This window comes from Melanostigma gelatinosum (genome assembly GCF_949748355.1).
Source record: "Melanostigma gelatinosum genome assembly, chromosome: 8".
Lineage (NCBI taxonomy): Eukaryota > Metazoa > Chordata > Actinopteri > Perciformes > Zoarcidae > Melanostigma > Melanostigma gelatinosum.
In genome coordinates, this window is record NC_136641.1 from 22,771,624 (window position 1) to 22,791,165 (window position 19,542).

Genomic DNA, 19,542 nt, shown 5'->3' on the forward strand with positions numbered 1-19,542 from the left:
TGCTGAAAATTCATTGGCAAGGATCTTTGTATATTTCTATATGTAAGAAGGCCATGCTTTTAGAGATTATACAGCAACAATAGAATGTCTAACCTAATGCGTATGATGTATTTGTGTGTAATATTAACTCAGCAGCTAATATTACCATTGCATTATGGATGAGTGCTTCAAAAAAAAGAAAAGAAACAGCAAGAATGATGACCAGGACATGTAGCAAAGGGATGTTTAATGGTTTCTTTGGACAATGAAATGCACATGTCCATTGTTGATGTAATACAAACAAGAGAATAAGAAAATCAACAACTCGGTGTTGTGTCAGCATTCCCAGCTCAACGTCATTTCTTGTGTGATGTCAACTAAAAGATTCAAAATGGAGCAGAACAAGATGTCTGGAGTGTCACGCAAGGACTGACCAGTAGGGGGAGAGCCAGCTCTTAAATAAAAAACAACGATAGTCACAACCTGCACTTGTGCAGGAGTATGCGATGCCCAGTTCCACTCATGAACCCTTTGGCACTTGTTTCCATTTGAGAAAACTGAAACATGGAAAATATTCCAGTCCTGTACTCATGAGTTGAGTCAGAGACGAGGCAAAGCGGATGTGGAGTGAGCCGATGCAAACGCAAACAAAGTTGGCCGAGAATGCACACGTACAGACAGGTAGAACTCATAAGCAGATTCAATTACAAAAAATGAAATAGCTTTATCAAATGAAGCTGAAATGTTGATGATCATTGCAGTCTTGGCACAATATGAAGCCTCTCGCAGCACCATTACTTATAATTACAGAAATCAAGACGTTTAGGTCGACCTCGCTTCGGATGACGGTCACAAAACGTGTCAAATGACATTCAAATTTAAATAAAAAAGAAGAAATGTACCACAGTTCATTCTCAACAAGCAGGGGTGGGAGTTCAAGCTGCTAGAAAGGTCAGCGAAAGGGACCGCTGATATCAGCAGTCTTATTAGGCCTGCATGTCACCGCAGAGCACAGAGTAGGTCCGGATTTAAAATATCAGTCAATGGCTCTGAAGCATTCGGCCAGTTAATTTGTAGTTACGTAATAAATAATCCATCCATAGTGGTTTTTACTGTCGAGTTCATGCCCAACCTGAGATTTTAATCATTTCAAGGGCAGTCGGTCAATAAAAGAAATAAACATTCATCCTTCATCACACTAAGAAAGTCTAATTGAAGACTTGGTACCTACTGCTCTGCTCGCTCTAATACGATTTTTATTATTGCTATGCTATTCCATTTCAAGTGGCACGTAAACCCCCACCCCATCACACGTGGTCTGGTTGATTGGGAATACCATTCCGAGTGGCGAGTGTCTTGGTCCCCCTACGTCACTGAAGGATGCAGTGAAAGTCAGGATGATCGGGCAAACGAAGATGAGCAAACTTGATCTGAGGTGAATGGAAAGTGCAGTGATCAAGTCGACACGAGCTGTAAAATGCATACAACTTCATACATTCCTCTGTAGCTCACTGGCAGGGCAGTCGATCCTCACATCCCGTCACAAAAACAAAACGGTAAGACTTTAACAATGGATGCCCACAGACACAGACCGTGTCGTGTGCGCTTGTGAAAAGGAGAGGAAGAGAAAGAGGCGGCGTGAATGATTGCATCAAGTGCTAATACATCATGACAGTACATGTACTCGATCTATAAAAAAAAACTACCTTGGTACTGAACACTGACCTCTTTCTAACAAATAATCTAGTATACAACATTTACAAAATGAACATCGCAATAGTGTGATATTTATAATATATATGCTACTGCCTTCCTCTGGTTCTCTGCATTTTTGAAACCGCCGAGTACATCGACACAATCTTGGGAGTTTGTACGCAGTGAAGCGTACACGCCGCGCCCGACGAGTGGCAGCCTAATACAAATAGAGAACAGGAAGACTCTGGACAGCGAGTGCACCTGCATGTGTGTCCTGAGTGTGTGTGTGTGTGTGTGTGTGTGGATGGTAGCTCAGCTCGTAAACCAGGCAGCCACAACCTGCCGGTAGACTCAGCGGTGAGGGGAGTTTTTAAGAGAGTAAACTTCTGGGACACCAAGATTCTTCAGCTCACAAGGTACAGGATGTCCTTATCCAAGATACTTGCACATTTAAGACAGTCCTGCTATACTTCAGGAGATAATAATTATTATAATAACAATAGTATTAAACAAATGTCAAGGATATTTCTGTCCAATGGCAGCCGTGATGATCTGCGTTATTCTGGATTGTGATCCCCACGTTCCTCCTGTCCTCCGCTGTGCCGCTATGAGGGGGTCGGCCTCTGTGCATCCGTCGTACATTTGCGTGTTCGTCTCATATCTGTCTGTGCGTTTGTGTTGATGAATGTCTGAAGGGAGTCCGGATTTGTCTCGATGATCGGTTGCTGGTTCACTCTCATCAGAGGCGGGTTTGGGCCTCGGGGACGTAGATTTCGATGCTGTCGGCGCTTTCCGTTGCGGAGTTCTGCCGCACTGACGCCGCGCGCTTTGCCGCCATCAAGCGCTTCCTGGCTTCCTGCCGCTGTTTGTCCACGACGGAGTCCACGCTCCTGTCCTTCCCCGCCGACAGCCTGGGCTTAGTCTGCTTCTTTGGCACAGAGGGAAGCTGCTTGTTTTCAACCTGAGGAAATGAAGTCGAGGAGGAAAAGGAATAAGGTGCAGTTGAAAACACAACCTCCATTGTTGTTAATTAACTGCTTATTTGTAAGCCATTAGGCATTTATTAAGTTAACGCAAAATGTTTTTTTAATGTTTATTACGGAACTTATAAATCTGCTGATTATTTTCTCAATTAAGCGATTACTCGCTTTGTCAATTTAATTTATTCATTTTAATCTCCAACAGCCAAAGTTAAAGCTTAAAATGACAATTTACATCGAGAGAATTATTTTTTGCTAAAAAAAAAAAAAATGACTTAAACAGTTTTACTTTCGGTTGAACGATTAATAACAAAGATAATAAAAATAACTCAAGCTGCTGCTCTACTCTAAAAAACTGTCAGCAAACATCACCGTCTCTGATTTCTCAGGAAGTTGCCATTTGTTGGCTTTCAGTTGGTAGAGCTCGTCAAACTTCATGCTGATGTCTTCTATTGAGAGTTGTAGCAGATCCCAGAATCCTGCGAGGTCCTGTGCTGTTGGTCGTGGGTCGGCATTGATGTCCTAGTGAGAGGAAAACGAGACCGTGCAGAGAAGTGTTGGATGAATGGCTCAAGTCAAATCAGAGAGAATTAATCACATTCCTCCTCCACACACACATCTCCTGGGCAGCCTCCCTTTTAAGCAAATTGATGAAGAGAAATACATTTGACACCAATAAACTTTCAGAGATTATTACATTTCAACACTATTGGACCAGTAACAGAGAGAATCTGGCAGGAAGGGACAGCGGGACAAGTAAGAGAAGAGAACCCAAATCCATCACAGTACGGTAAATCTGATGAGATAAACGCAAGGATTCCACATTTCTGCCTGAAAAGATCGTTTTCTCTCCAAATATAAAGCAATGGGAAGATAAATGATGTTGGAGAGAGAAAGATGAACGAAAACTGGGTCGGTAAGTAAGTTTGAGAGGCCAACAAAAACATGCAGCAAGGAGCGCATCAAGAGAGATTCAATAGGACGTAATGAAGCCACTCACCAAGTTCTCATTACAGAGCCCTCTGAACTGCTCAAACTTCTTTGTCATGAGGAGCTGAGCGCTGCCTACTGCACTGCGGATCGTGCCCAACACTACAAAAGAGAAGATTATGATAAATCATCAACGAGTTGTGGAGAAGTCATTGAAACAGCTGAAAAAATAGATATGCAATGAGACAAAAAGGACATGAAAAGGCAGGTCCTTTGAGATCCAGAGTGTATAAAAGGTGAGAGCGCTGCTTCAAGACACAGGACGGAGTGACTAACGTATGTAGAGTTTATTGATGTTGTCCAACAATGACATAACTTTACATTTAACAATTAACATACTTTGACAGTAAATGATTTTCTTAGGGGGAATATATTGACGCAATCTTAGAGAGGATAACAAATTACTCTTTATTCAGCTATTTTCCTCCCTTTAATATTTACATGTAAATGGAAATTCATAATTCAGGTCCACAGGGAGCGATGATCTGATGGAGCCTCTACTTCTCGCCTGCTCCTCGCTCATTCATATTTAAGACACTGCAGAGATGAATCTGCCCAACAGCCTGAGTGGTATTCTGGGAGATGAAGAAGTGAAATAACTCCGCAGTTGCTCTGTTACAGCTAAAGCAAAGAGTACTCTCCCTCCAATGAGCAGCGTCGCTGTGAGTGAATGAGAGTGATGACCGCGTCATGCTTTGTCTCATTGTCCTCGGTCAACAAGGACAAGGCCCGACCTAATCCACGTCTTTGGAACCGGGACATCAATTAAATTCTTTATGTTACTGACTTGACAAGCCATTAACGGTACTTCTTTCTCTTGTATTGTATTGTGAAGCACTTTGTGACGTCTGATCTAGAACAGTGCTTTATAAATAATCAGGTTGCAGGAACACGAAGACCCAAAGTAACAAAGCAACCCTGATTCGCATGAGACCCGGGAGAGCTGATTATACTGGATGTGCATAAGTGTCCTAAATGTTATCCAGGTACAAGACTCCTTACACGACATGTTTGAATGGGGCCTTAATGTTTTGATTGCCATTTCATGCAATCACATCACTTACCCTCCTCTGACAGCTTGTTGTCTTTGGTCTCCTGCTCCATCTGTTGACACCAGCCCTCCATGCGCCCGGTCTCAGCCTGCAGCAGCTTCATAAACCAGTTACCGTCTCGGAGGCAAGCTGGCGTGCCGGGCTGAACAGCATCTCCGTGGGCGCTGCAGTTTCCGGACTCCAGGCTGGGATCTGGCGGTGGCAGCGAGGAGGGATCCAAAGCCGGGTCCAGAGTCACCTGGGGCGGGCTGGATATCCTGGAGGCGGCTGAGGTGTGTTTAAGGGGCTGCTGTTCCATGGCTTTGTCCTGTCCGTTGGGTGCGGTGGCATTCGATGTTTGACTGTTTGTGCAGTTGGCCGTGTTGTTTTCTGTGGGTGCGGCATCCTGGGGCTCCTGAGGCTCAGTCTCCGTGTTTTGTCTGGAGGCCATGCTGCTTTCCCGGCTGAGACTGCCGAGACATGCATAAACATCAGCTTCTGACAGACAGTTAAATAAACAAGATAATGAAGCGACGCGTCAAACACGTTCCGCAGTAGCAGGTTGGGGTCAGTGAGCTGGCGGGACATTGACGGTGCAGTATGATATGTTGCAAAAGGAGCACAAAGAAATAGAAACGGCACGGTGTCGAGAATGGTAAGCAGGAGGAAATTGGTAACAAATCAGGTTTACAACATCAAACCTGAGTGGACTGCTGCTACAGAGATAATGAACAGGAGAAAAGGAAGCAGGCCGTCAAACCAATGGCATTAGGGGAAATTACAGCACACTGTTCTGCACCGTTTTCAGCTCACTACAGTCAACACAAGAGTAAAAGGACCTCGAGCAGAGCCCTGCGGCCAGGCTGCCTGCTGAGTGACCCGAGACAGCAGATTCACCAGCCACATGGGCCAAAGAAAGACAAACGGCAATGTGAGTGTGTGCCGTTACAGAGTGGAAAAGCAGGTAAGGAGCTACAGTGCAGTCAGATGGGAGGTCTGAATAGGGTTGAAAACATTGAGACAACAATAAAAAGGCACCATGTGGAGCTTTCAAAAAGAATGCATCGTTCACATAACGCATCGTTTCCCTGCTTATAGTCTCCTTTAACATGTTTGTTAGCACATTGCTATGTTACTGGCACATTACCGCCACCAACTGTTGATCATCACAACAGCGTGAAACTGGCAGCAGAACAGAAACTGTGTATTTTTTGTTACACCGTTTTTATGTTTATACTATGTAGCCGTTTAGCTCAGCATGGCAATATGTGTACAAACACAGATACTGTATGAGGAATAGAGAATGAAAACATTTTAAGATGCCATGTGAACTCAGCCGATTATATCGCAATACTCTTTCATATCATGATTCCATGAAGGGCAATATCCTCATATGTATCGGTTAACATCCCGTCTTCACAGCATCTCTATTAAACACGTAAAGCATCAGATCACATGTGGCTTCCATTCACTGTTCCATCGAATGCGAGTGTACACTTACGGCCTGCCGTTCTCCACTTGAACTCCGATGGACTGAAACTGGAGGGGTGCAGGCAGGGGTAGTGGTTCCTCTCTCAGGACTGGCAGAATGCAATCCACCTGAAACAAATCATGGACAACCAGAAAACCAGTCAAATACTTTGGCTTTAGTTTCCTCCCTCTACGATTGTATCAAACTAAAAAGTACTCAATTCTTACCTGGATTCCGATGGAGGAGAGTTTCCTCTTGGCTGCAGTCGGGGCCGGCTCTTGGGTGAAACCACAGCTCAGGGTGTCATGTTGGGACTGGGTAGATGTGGAAGTGGTGGTAGTGGCGACAGCGGTGGTGGTGGTGGTGGGAGGAGGGAGGTCACGAGGGGCTGGAACAGGATGCACAGAGCCTGCAGCGGGTCCCAGGATTAGAACAGGGACTAAGACTGGGACCGGTAGAGGTCGGGGCCTCTTAGCCAGACTGCCCGTGCGGATGCTACAGAGACTGTCAGAGGAGTTGCTGCGTCCCGACTGGCTGTTGGCCTCACTGCCACAGTCCTGCTGGTCAATGTATACGTCTTGGGCCGACTCGGTGCTGCTCTGCAGCGTCACGGAGATGAGGGGCTTGGACGTGGTGCGGGGGGGGACCGGGGGAGGAGCCTTCCTACTGCCGACTGCGGACGGAAGATGGAGAAAGAGACGAGAGAGCTTCGGATGAGAAAACCTGCTCTTCGTCACTTCAGACATCAGCGAGAAAGCAAAGGTAAAATAAAGGTGTTGCCATAAACATGGCCTATCTGTAAAAAACCCTGCACTTTGCCCTTATTGCTGCCTCTATCAGACTGTACCTACATCTACCTTCATGCTTTCTGGAAACACGCTGGTGGTTGTGTTCCATTGACGTCAGTCTGTCTCTGGGGACCTTTGCATGCCACACCTTCAGTCCTTCTGCTCTGGGGACTCTCAGACAAGACAACTCTGCCTTTTGATCACCCTTTTAGACCAAACAGTTCCAGGAACTATGGAACTTTCCCGTTTGTATTTTCAAAACAAACAAAAAAAGAAAAGTGCAATGATTTGATGGAGAAAATGAGATTCACCACCGGGCGTCTCGACTGATTATTAGAATCATCGACATTTATGGAGCGGCTCTAAGTGGATGTTATGAATCGATAAAAAGGAGACTTGCAGAGGTGAGATGGAGATTGAAAACTCCACAATGCCCGTCTCCAAAGGACATCATCTGCTGAATGCTTGATTGTCTATTTCTGCTTTAGAACGTAACACTGATGAAATATTAGCAAAGAGTTTTATTTCTCTTCATCACTGCTCCCTCTCTCTCTCTCTCTCGTTCATTCACCGGCTCTCTCAAACACCTCTCTCTCTCTCATTCGCTTGTGCTCTCAACTCGTTCACTTGTGTTTGACCAATCAGTGACATTCAGCGCTGCAAACTCCAACTTCCTGCACAGGATTACATAAATGATAAGTGTACATCTCGCCAGTGATCTACCCCATTCGTACATTCACAAGGACTGGATTTGTCGTAGGAGTTACGGCGGAGTTTATGGGGCCATGATCAGTATATTTGAGCTGCAATGGCAGAGTGATGCTGTTCCTGTAGACCAGCGGTTCCCAAACTTTTTAGGCCACGCACCCCCATCTACATCCCGACCGGGTTCACGCACCCCCAATCCCCCCCACACACACACACCTTAAAAAATAAAAAGCAACAGAGCCTAAAATTGGACCAATGAGAGAACAGTTTGCTCACGCGTGGCGTTTGTTTACAAGATAAAAAAGACCAGATATGAAGCCCGTAGTGCGTGTTTTGTAGACCAAACACATGAATGAGACTGCAGTTGTTTCGGGCTGTTTTGTAACTCCTCCGATTTCGATGTAAAAAATGTAAGGGGCTTTTGACTTGCACTGGCATGCTTGGTGTTCAGGTGACGATCGACGTAAATTAGAGGGCTTCAGACAGCTGTTAGCCAGAACCTCACTGCACCGACTGTCTCCTAAAAATGACGTTCCCCCAAAACTAAAATGCATAATACGTCAAACACAAACGTAATCAGGGAGAATACACGTTTTTAGTCAAACGTAATTGAGAATGCATTTTAGTTTTGGGGGAACGTAATTTTTAGGAGACAGGACTGCACCATTAGACCACCATTACATTTTTCCTCTCGCGCACCCCCTAGAGGCACCACACTTTGGGAATCCCTGCTGTAGACTATCCGCTTGCTGACTCTAGGGAAGCGAAGAAAACCTCGGCTTCACAAATTCTTTCAGCAGAAACTGAAACGAGGCCAAAGACAATCTGACTCAGGGAGAAGGAATGGGACTGGTTGCCTCCTTTTCTGTCATCAGTCTGACTGCAGGGTTGTGGTGGACGACGCAGAGTTCAGTACAATAAAACATGATAAACCACAGGTTTTCAGGGGATGTTGAGGCGGTCGTGTAGATGATATTTAAACAGCTGGCTGACTGTCAACAGTCTGCCCTATTACAACCTTCACTGACACACATGATGGACGGAATATTTCTTTGAAATAAGCTGACCGATTAAGTAATTTAAGGCTCACCGCTTTGAATCAACAACGAAAATGTAGTGTTTATTCTCTCCGGTAGTGGTTTCAATGTAAACAACAACCTGACACCCTGTAATTGTGAGGGCACCGCACTTCCGTCATCTGCCGGTGACTCACAGCACCACTTAGGCCGTCATTAAATCCCACCAACGTACGCAAACACTGCTGTGGAAGCCGCTCCGTGTAGTTCATGAGTCTAGCAGCCCTGACCTCTCGTCTCAAGAGCACATACCCAACCAACAACGGAGCTTTTATTCCCAAAGAATGAGACACTTCTTTTGGCACTCATAGCCCAGATGCATGACATTCCTAAAGTTAATTATCGTGTCCAGCTAAACCCCAAGCCTCAACACATGCCTCTGTCACATTTGCTGTGTTTATAAGGCTGCAATGTGCCTCTTACTCACACTGCGCTATGAAGTTGGTTATTTCCTGCTAATCGCAAACATGCCAGCTACGCTAACAAAAGAAAGCTCCCATTGCGTTACATCTTCAAGTTGACGTGTTATATGGACAGCAGGTGTCAGTGAATCACTCTTTATGTAATGCTTCCTCCCACTTTGACAATTAGGTTAATTACAACCCTGTCAACATCAAATGTTCACGGCATCACTCATGAAAGCCATGCAGCCGGGATATGTTCCGCCTCCATCAGCAGGTCTGTCTGCTATCAGATGACCGCTAATGGGCTCTCCATGGCACGATAAAATTAAAGTGTACACGGTTGACTATTTTCAACGCGTGTTAACTAGGCTGCAGACTGAACTTCTTTGAGAGCGGAGACAGTGCAGTTCAACATGAGTTGCTCAGTACACACAAAAGCTAATTCCAAACACAGCCTTGTTAACAATGTTGTGGCTTATTGCCGATGAACCTTTGTAAAACTCTGGATATGAGCCAAGTATCATGAAAAGAGAGGTAGCAGAAGCGCCGTCCAGGATTAGTTTCATTGTAAGGGAATATGGCAGGCTGACAGGCCGTGGGAGCCGTAGACTGAAAGATTAAACCAGGACACATGGCTGAGCATGACTTTTGACTAACAGATTAAGCACACAAGGCGCACTATTCAGCTAAATACTGTACTTCTAATCAGAAGGATGGCCTGTGCTAAATATATCTATTTTAGCCTTAGCCCAGGAATCACATGTCAGCTGGGGAAACCATATATGTGCTTTATGCATGAAAAAACTGCTGACATTACAAATATAGTCAGAGTACATAGAGGAACCGTGATATCATAACAAATGACTGTACGCCTAACGAAGGCCAATTCCTATGAAGCCAGTGAATGACAGGAGATCTCCTCCTGCGCACCAGGACTGCATCTGGGTTTTCATTCAAATTTGAGTCATCGTGAAAATCTAAATGAATCGTATATTGAATATATCTGTATATTGAATTTTCCACAAGACCTCAATGAATAAGAGGACCAAGTTATGAGTAGAGAGGCAGCAAATCAGTGTCACAGCGGACAGACTTCATGACAGAGAAGGCTATCTGTTGAGACAGACAAGACAGGCAGGCTGCCAGTCAGCAGACAACGCAGTACCAAAAACAGGAAGACAAACGCATACGATTCAATTTAAAGTACGACCATTTTACATGCCACCCTGGCTAGTATTCCAAAAAAATTAGATAAGAACACCTTGGCTTGAGAACAACCATTCAAATTGAGACAAAAACCGAAGAATGTAGTCCACACTTTACACTTCTGGAGACTTGGTTTGTGCATTCGTAATCGTATGTGCTGTATAGTCCGATATCCTTATCCTCAGTTGGTCCTTAATCTGATCTGCTGGACTGAGGCAGCAACAGTCTGGGTTTCAGCCTAATCAGCTGATGAAAAGACACGTGGCATGTGCCTCCGAGGTCAAACTGTGACACTGGGAGCTTTCTATAGAGTATTGTACCCGAGCAACTTTTACTTACATTTTGAGACTATGCTGCTCAAAAAAAAGATCAGAAATGTCTATTGGCAAGAGTTTGTCTTTCACCATTGTGACATTTAATAGCACACTGCTCTAAATAAGTACAGCGCCCCACTGAAAAGCCTGCCAAAACCATTACCAGGTGCAAAATAGATGTTTGATAAATCTGCTCTCTAATCAGTGCATGTCATTTGTGCAGGAAACGGACAGGCCTGGACTACGCTCTCTAACCATGTTAACTAAGAGCCGGTCTGCTGTTGACCATACTGTGAAACTACAGTGGCTTCGCCCATTCAGTCAAGAGATTACCTCATCAATGAGTGAGAGAAAGAGTGTGTAACGCTGTGATGGATGACTCGCTGTCTATCCACGGTAATACACAGACACACTAGGGCTTGGAGACAATGAACACACCTTGTTGGCACAATGAAACCTCAAAGCCAGCGTTTCCATATTGACTAAACTAAACACACGAGAGAGAGAGAGAGAGAGAGAGAGAGAGAGAGAGAGAGAGAGAGAGAGAGAGAGAGAGAGAGAGAGAGAGAGAGAGAGAGATTTGACTTGTAGATGGACTGATAAAGCGAAACGTGATTCATTGATACTCCATGCCTCTGAGCTCAGATCACTGTCACATGTTGAGTCTGGGATATAAGAGAAGTATCGTTTAAGATGACCTCATTTGACAGCTAATGTTAATCCAAAAAGATCACCTGTAAAATAAACTAAATGCTCCATCTGTCCAAGTTAAAGCAACGTGATTTCACAGGATGTGATATGGGTTAAATGAATGATCATTAGGTTACAACTTAAAACATCAAACTCACATCATTTAGTAGAGTATCATCGCTTTCATTACACACTGCATTAGCCAATGCTATCCGCTATAACAGACGTGGACGGTTTGGTTAGCCTAACTAGCAGTTTACGCCTCCGCTACTGTTAGCTCCTGCTACTAGCCAGTTGACGCTCGTAACCGTGGGATATCACACATTTAACGTTAGCCGGAGGCATTAGCATGATGGAAGAGAGCCAACAAAGAGCAGCTGCTACCTCGTTAAACAACACCGACCACATCACAGTCTACCTACCTGCCTCGCCTGCTTGCTATTAACGACTCGCATTATAGTGTTTCATCCTCTTTCTTCATCCAAGTTAGCTTTATAGCTAAGCCTACCACACCATCAACGTTAGCTCACGTTAGCTTGCCGATGCTATAGCGTACCGAGAAACAATGGACAGTTTTAAGATTGACGCTCAGTCAGGAGAAAAAAGCGACAAAATCTTACTGTATGGTGGTAGACTGGTAAAATCCTTATTTTCTGGTCATTCATGAAATGCAGTCGAGGCTATACGGTGTCCTGCCCGTAAGACACACAGAAGAAAAGATTTGTAGTACACGCCCTTGACGGCGATGATTGGAGTCCACGTTTCCTCCGTAACGGTTCTCTGTGATCGATTGGTCAGATCTGGTCCTCGATGTAACCGGACACAAACGTGATTGGTTGACATCTCTGTGTGACGTTAATTTTGACTGTCTTCGCTGATTGGTACGTTTCATTTTGGTCCCCGGCGGCGCGGGAAAGTACTCTATAGTCTTCAACATAACGCTCATACATATTAGATCCGCTGTGACTGCCCTTCTCCTAAACAATGGGATATATGTAAATTAAGGCGTTTCCTTTTTTTTTTTCCTCCCCTCTTTTTGTAAAAGCGAACATATTAAAAACGGTATTTTTGACAATCAAGACAAAAACAAATACCTCCTGTGTGAAACAAAATCAGATAAACATAATTATAAATCGGATAAGCCCATAACATTGACATACTTCCTTCAAATTAGTCATATTATCAATAATTAAAAAATAAATTGAATACGGAACCAGTACATAAAGCCTTTGTAGCAAATAACTGAAAATAATGGTTAATAGATTGTGGTAACTGTGAATGTGCATTTCGTGAGGCATAAGTCCAACGCTTTTTTAAATATGAATTTGCAATGCATTTAGACACTACTAGAGTTGTTATTTATCATATAGGTACCCATTAAGGATTACTATTGTCCATATTATTAATGTTTAATGTGCTTATGATGATCGGACAAAATGTTTTGTTTTATTTTTAGATAAATCCTTAAGTTTCAGGCCATGTTATTAATTCATTTTCTGTCAGAAAAAAAGAGCTGAAGAAGAATATTCAACATGTTTTTGTATTTCATATAAAATACCGTAATTTACTTCAATCATTCACTACCTCCACAGTAGATACTTCCAAGTCCAAATGATTGGCACTTCACTTCAACACAAAAAACAATAAATATAACTTTAGGAGGGCAGCTCGGCTTGGCGCTGCTTTGAGTGATCATTGTACATTGACTCTAGACCAAAAATAATAAGGGAAGTCCCTTAAGTTTCTTTTGAACCCAAAACAATGAAAATATGATTAATTTCATGTTGTATCATTTGTGTGACTGTTCACATCATTCTTTTCGACAAACACAGCATTTTATGTAATCTACAACATAGAGATGCTCATTGGAGACATTATTGCAGACCGAGTGTTGGAAAGCGAACGCTTATCATTTGAAAAGGACGGATGGTTTGAAATAAATTAAACGTACAATGAAAAACGATACACAAACGTTGTGCAGTCAAACTTTTAACTACTGTTCACAATAAATATGATCACATAATTGTTTTAATACCAACATTGCACAAAAACATGTTCTGCTACTCTCTACATCTCATGTTTTCCACAGCTTTCTTTAAACCCAGAGAAGAAAAGTAAAAGAAAATGTTTTAAATTCTGGTTTGTATATTTGTTGGATTTCATTGAAATCCATGAATTGTCCTTCCTTCAGGGGACAATTTAAAAATTCCTCCAAAATGTACATTTAGCTATTATGAAGCAGTAGATGAGTGGATTATATTTAATGGCAAATAAGTCTTCCCTTTCTGCTTATACTTTTTATTTATTTTTGTTTAAATCAATGACTATCCTCAGCTGCTTTTTATATTTAATGGCAAATAAGTCTTCCCTTTCTGCTTATACTTTTTATTTATTTTTGTTTAAATCACTGACTATCCTCAGCTGCTTTGTCCCACCTTGTCCTCACTGGTACTCACTGGTGTTGGAGCTGTAACTGTAGCCTGCAGTAGTGGTGGGAGGCGGTGAGTCCGAGTCCACAGAGGTGTCTTCATCCTGGGAGCAGCCCGCCTGGATGGCACGCAGGTAGCTGTGGCTGCGCGACCTGAAGCACGTGGGCGCAGGCAGATCCAGAGCCTCCAAGGCCTGCGATCCCCCCTCACAGTACGGAAGTGAGTGCCCGCAGCCCTGCCCGTATACCTGAAAGAACGTGTGCAGACTCACGCGCTGCATGAGGGCAGAGGGCAGACTGAGAAACATGCATTTACCGGGAGTGGAAGAAGTATTCACGTATTTCACCTGAGTAAAAGGGCCAATACAACAGTGCAAAAAAAATACTCATTTACAATTATGACAATGATACGCCTGTGGAGGCAAATGGCTGTATTTCTAGGGTTCCGGTGTAGCCAGCAGATATCCGGGCCAAGACTTCCCTTTCTGTTCGCTGCTCATTGTTAACAGTCTGATTAGCAACTTCAGATGCAAGACTGGAGTTAGAGTTGAGGGACGACATGTACGACCAGGCTGTTTCCCAAGTAGCTATGAAGTTTACAAACTAATTATAAACCAATAAAAAGACCAGGTGGGTTCCCATAATGCATTTTTGCCTCGTTTGCTCTCCCTGCATGCAACCAAAGCCTGCACAACCGTGATTGGTCAATACTACTCAGACTATAAACGCAAACCAGAACTGTGATGACTTTTTTGCTTTTCAGTTAAAAGCTAATATCAGTATGACTCTATTTTGTTCTTGGTGCAGGGACAGTATGAATATTTGTCTGCATTGTACTCAAAATAGCTCTGTTTCAGTATGTCTCTGCTGCAAGGATTCGTCATTGCATCATGGGAATAAGTGATGACAGCCAGCACCATCTGAAATGTTTGATCAAGCGACATCAAAAGAAATAGAAACAGCCAGTAAAAGTATTTTTACGCTTGGCATTTTCGGTAGCAAATGTGAACGTGTTGTGCGTGGTGCATAAACATGATGAACAATCCCTCAAAATCAAGGCACTAGAAATGTTGTAGTTTAGCATCCACAAATTATTTACCCTGATTAACTTCACTGTCATCTTGTAAGACAGTGAAAATATCAGTAATATGAGCCTGATGATTATTGCATTAATGTAAAAGCTCCCATGTACAGGTAGTCTGGTGCCTTTGCTTCTTGGTAAAAAAAAAAAAGAAGATGTGTGCATTAGTCTGGTGAGGGATTTCTGCCCCCCACGCCAATCCTGCTGATGAAGACATACAACAAGTTCCCTCAGCGCTACGCAGAAGCATATGTCCCACTTTGACATTCTGGAAACACTCTCAAGCATCTCTTCTTTTCCACCAGATTATTCCCGGCTGGCTCGTTCATAGAACGTCTCAATAAATATTACATTCACTTAAATATTCTCTTGCAGCAGATTCAAAATTGGAGAGGTGTGAAAATGTATTTTTTGCTCATTCACTGATAATTTTCTTCTTATTTTAATGGGTCACTGGAGTCGATGATCTAAAATGATCTAATTAGCTGATTGTAAGAGATCTGAAATATCATAAGGTGTGAATATGTTATACCCTGGAAAAATACATTCAATGTTGCAGACACACAGGAGGAAATAGTCTTTGCCAGCCAAGTAATAATCATGCGAGGGACTACAGTAATAGCAACACATTTGATAAGATAAGAGACATACCTGAGCGGCCGAGCCTCTGCCCAGTGTGGCAGAGCATTGGCTGAAATCATTGTTCCTGTAGCGTGGAGGGGCCTCCAGCGGGCTCACCAGGCAATCTAAGTTATCGAGGCTCCGATTAGTCGACAGCTCGTTCAAGGATGGCAGGGAGCTGTGGAAGTGAATGTAATCATCAGCCGCTCAGAAGTCAGAGAGCGGAATAAGTGAGGGCTGTGTTTAATTGATGATATCCAGGAGAAACTTTAAATCACACTCCGAAAAGTTCCCTGGGTATTTTAGAATGAAATACTATTGGGATGTGTGGAAATTGATGTGCTCGGTTTTAAAATAGCGGCGCATGGGAAACAATGATTCATGAGTAAAACTGATGAATATGAAATTGCCTTTATGATTGATCTAGGAAGTGCAAAGTTTCCTCTGTTCTGGCCCTTTTGGCACCTGGTGTTAGTGAGAATGTGTGTGCATTAGCAGCAGGGTGCGGTTGAGTGATTTCCATGGGAAATTTGCATGTTATGACATCAGGGCTCGAGGAAGCAGGCAAGAGTACAGTACTAACACACCACTCAGGGCACCTGCAAGGTAAGTGATGGAACAGGGGGCAGAGAGGGAAAGCACTGGGAGAGGTTAGCCAAAACGAGGTGGTGGGTAGTGGTGGTAGGGCAAGTGAGGGTGGGTGGAGGGCCACACTGCCTGCCTGTGGATGACACTGACCTCAGATGCTGCATAGAGCATGCACTCTGTAGTGGAGACCACAGATAATCCTCCCGCATGAGAGCGTAGCAACGAGGCCTGTCGGTGTGGATGTAGGGGTAAAACACATGGCAAAAAATTTCATCTCCTGCACTGCATTTGTACAAGGTGATCCTATTTGTCATTTCTTATCCCCCTTCGTTGATACACGTCTCTACCTCCATGAACAGCTTCTATCAGCTTCTTTTTGACTCAGTGCTGCTGCACATCCAGACAATTATTTGTGACAGGATGCTGCCACCTGCTGACTACCTTTGGGGACGTGAGAAGAATGTTCACAACAAACACACCTTCCGTGCTTATTTCTATTTGAATGAATGTAAGGTAAAAGAGCACAAACACAACTATGGCAAAAACAGTGAGCATGATCATCAATGTTATAAGTTCAATATGATGAATTTGATACTCTCCGCCGTGGGACTCACTTGCGTTGAGGTGGTGGAGGTGGCTGCTGCTCACTCAGGGAGTGCTGGGTGGCCCTCAGGTAGCTCTGGCGTCGGGCGGTGGCTTTGGGGGAAGGTTTGGGGCTTCCCTCTGAGTCCTCGCTGTCCTCTAAGTCTCCCATAGCTTTAACGTAGCTGCCACTGCGCATCCTTCGACAGGGGATCTCAGTTCCTCTGCCCCGGCCGCCACCCAGAGTTCCTGCCCAGTCCCCCAGTGGGACCTGGATCATGGAGAGACATACATACTGTGGTGAGACTCTCAAACCATGCATTGCAGTCATCTCAGGTGTGACCCTTAGACACTGTATGTATTTCAAGGTTTGTGTCTTTCTCTTTAAATACATGTTCACAGTTTGATTCTGGGGTTGTGCAGCAATGGTACTTGAAAAAGGTAATATGTCTGTGATGAATGTCGTGAAAAATCTATAAATGTGACTTATCTTATGTATGATAAACAACAAATCAACAAACCTGAGAAAAATTATATAAATATCCATGCAAACTTACAAAGAATGATGATGAAGATGAAGATGAATACTCACTGGCCCTCCTACCTGAAGGAACTGTTGTGCCAGGTCATGGTGGCATGACTTGGATTTAAGCAGGGTCCTGTTAACTGTAGCAGAGCCCTTCTGCAACACTTGCCTGGCCTGGCTGAGGGTGAGAGTGGACCAGGAGCCCCTTTTCACCAGTATATCATCCTTGCTTCCCCTGATTCTTCCCTCCTCGTCCTTGGATACTACCTGTGTCGCCTGGCATGCCAGAAACTTGAGGTCACTGCTGCTTTTCGAGGTCTTGAGAGTATGTGCAGAAATGGTGTGGTAGCCCTGTGGGATATGCCTGGGAGCGGCCTGGCTGTCTGACACCGCTCTGCCGAGAGACATCATGGTCAGAGGGTTGCGGTAACCTACAGCAATAGTGCCAGCTTTGGTTGTGTCAGTGTCCAGGGCATCATCTGAGCTCCAGAAGCCGAGTGCATTGGGCCTAGGTCTCTGCTTTGGCCCCTCAGTTTTCGCCCTGTCTTTACTCTTGCTCCTGTGTGTTGGTCTACCTCCATCCTCACCAGCACCCGTGGTGCCGGCCGTTCCTCCAGCAGAGCGCCCGTTCATGTTGTCTTTGATTGCAGAGTTTTCCAGGGACTGGGACTTGGCAAATAGTTTCTGCACAGAGTGCATCAGGTGGCGTATGCGTCCTGGGCTCTCACTGCGTTGCTTCGACATACGTCCCCTATGAAACTGCAGCGTGCTGAAGCCGTCGCGCTGCAGGGGCAGGTGCCTCTCTAGCTGATCCAAAAGGTTGGAGGGTAACCGGTTCATCTTGGCAGCTGCTGCAGAGGAGATAGTGGCTGATCCACTGGTGATCATCGGAGCACCAGTTAGGCCCAGACCTAAGCCCATGCCCATAGACAAGGAGTTGGACAGTGCACCTGTTCTGCCACCCTGCCCGAGTCCGCCACCACCAGCCATGCAGGCCTGGGAGCAGTCAACCTGCTCAGTCTGGGAGGTGAAGTGCAGACGAGGGAAAGTGCTGCTGTTGGACAACTGGCTGAAAGGCAGCAGGCAGTCAGGGGTCAGGTTGGTGGGGCTGGTGGGAGTGCACAGGTGGAGATGGGGGTCCAGTGTGCTATAGTGGTTTATGGTGGGGCTCAACAGAAAGGAGCTGTGGGGGTCAGAGGTCAAAGGATAGAGCTGCTTCTGTGGGCATCTCGCTGGTTCACACGAGTCAGACATGTGACGACTGCGGTTGGCTCCTAACCCTTTCATGGTGGCTGAGATGTCGTCGTTAGAACATGTCTCCAATCAGTACGGGTCTACGGACCTGAAGGGCTCATCCTGCAATGTGAAGAGACACAGAAACGATCTGTTAAACATGGAAGTTATTATTGAGAAATAGCTCTGATTGCTCTGATTGGTAATGCTATTTAGTCATGCATTCTGCTAGTTGTGTGGAAGTACATTAAAATACTACTTTTAAATTCACAACACTTTAACGCTATGTTCTCTACTCAAACAGTTTTCATTCTAGTTTATTGGCAGATTCTCTCAGGAATGTTTAAATGTTTAAAGACTAGCCAGTTCATCCCTTTATTGAGATTACAGTTAACAGTTAAACAGCCATTTGCGTACAATAGAGGCTGAGAGGGGGAGTTCTCCACATCAATATTTAAAGCTAATGAAAACATTAGAGCCAGAGCCCATTCAGAGATGTTTTTCTCTGCATCCTTGAAATATCAGTATACAGTAATTGAGCTAAAACAACTTTTATAGACTGTCTCCTCTGTGTGGCGCATTTCACAAAGGCAGCATAACAGCCAGTTAATGTGGAGAACAGAGCCATTGTCCCCTACAGTAAGTTCTCATGTAAGTTGCTTTACACAGAAAGCCACCAGGTGGAGCACCAGTGCACAAAGGACACTATTTGGGTTTGTGGGGGAAAACACACACATACACATTGTATTGTCTTAAATTGCATTTCCAAATTAATATGTCTAGTTTTAATAAATCAAATATATGTGCATTAAAACAATCCCACTGCATGATAGAAATTATGATTTGATATTAAAAGCAAACAATGAACAATATGCTTCGACAGTTTTTCTTTGATTTACTGTCTCTATCACGCTGCCACTGAACACATAAGCACAATGGAGACATGATGAAAAGGAAAAGACAAACAGACAAAATCACAGACGATTCTCACTGAAAAGGACGAGCGATTCGGTTTCATGCATGAACTGTTCCACCACAGCAGGCGACCAGACAACCTGAGGCCCGATATAAAGCACCACAGTGATGCACGGCCTGCAGCTATACTGCGCTGACAATGCATAGGAGAGCGATTTTGTGACTCACGTATGTAA

At 44.3% G+C, this 19,542-nt stretch overlaps 1 protein-coding gene across 1 annotated transcript; it reads right to left on the bottom strand.

Moving 5' to 3' along the window:
• Positions 1 to 217: 217 nt before the first annotated feature.
• dlgap4a (discs, large homolog-associated protein 4a) lies at positions 218 to 18,445 on the bottom strand (the record flags this gene model as incomplete). The annotated part of the gene is made up of 11 exons (XM_079274474.1): positions 218 to 2,635; positions 3,027 to 3,176; positions 3,655 to 3,746; positions 4,709 to 5,145; positions 6,177 to 6,274; positions 6,374 to 6,819; positions 13,789 to 14,035; positions 15,493 to 15,640; positions 16,201 to 16,278; positions 16,665 to 16,903; positions 17,237 to 18,445. 11 exons carry the CDS (start codon positions 18,443 to 18,445, stop codon positions 2,414 to 2,416), a joined length of 3,366 nt encoding a protein of 1,121 aa, XP_079130600.1. The 3' UTR covers positions 218 to 2,413.
• Between the last annotated feature and the right edge of the window lie 1,097 nt (positions 18,446 to 19,542).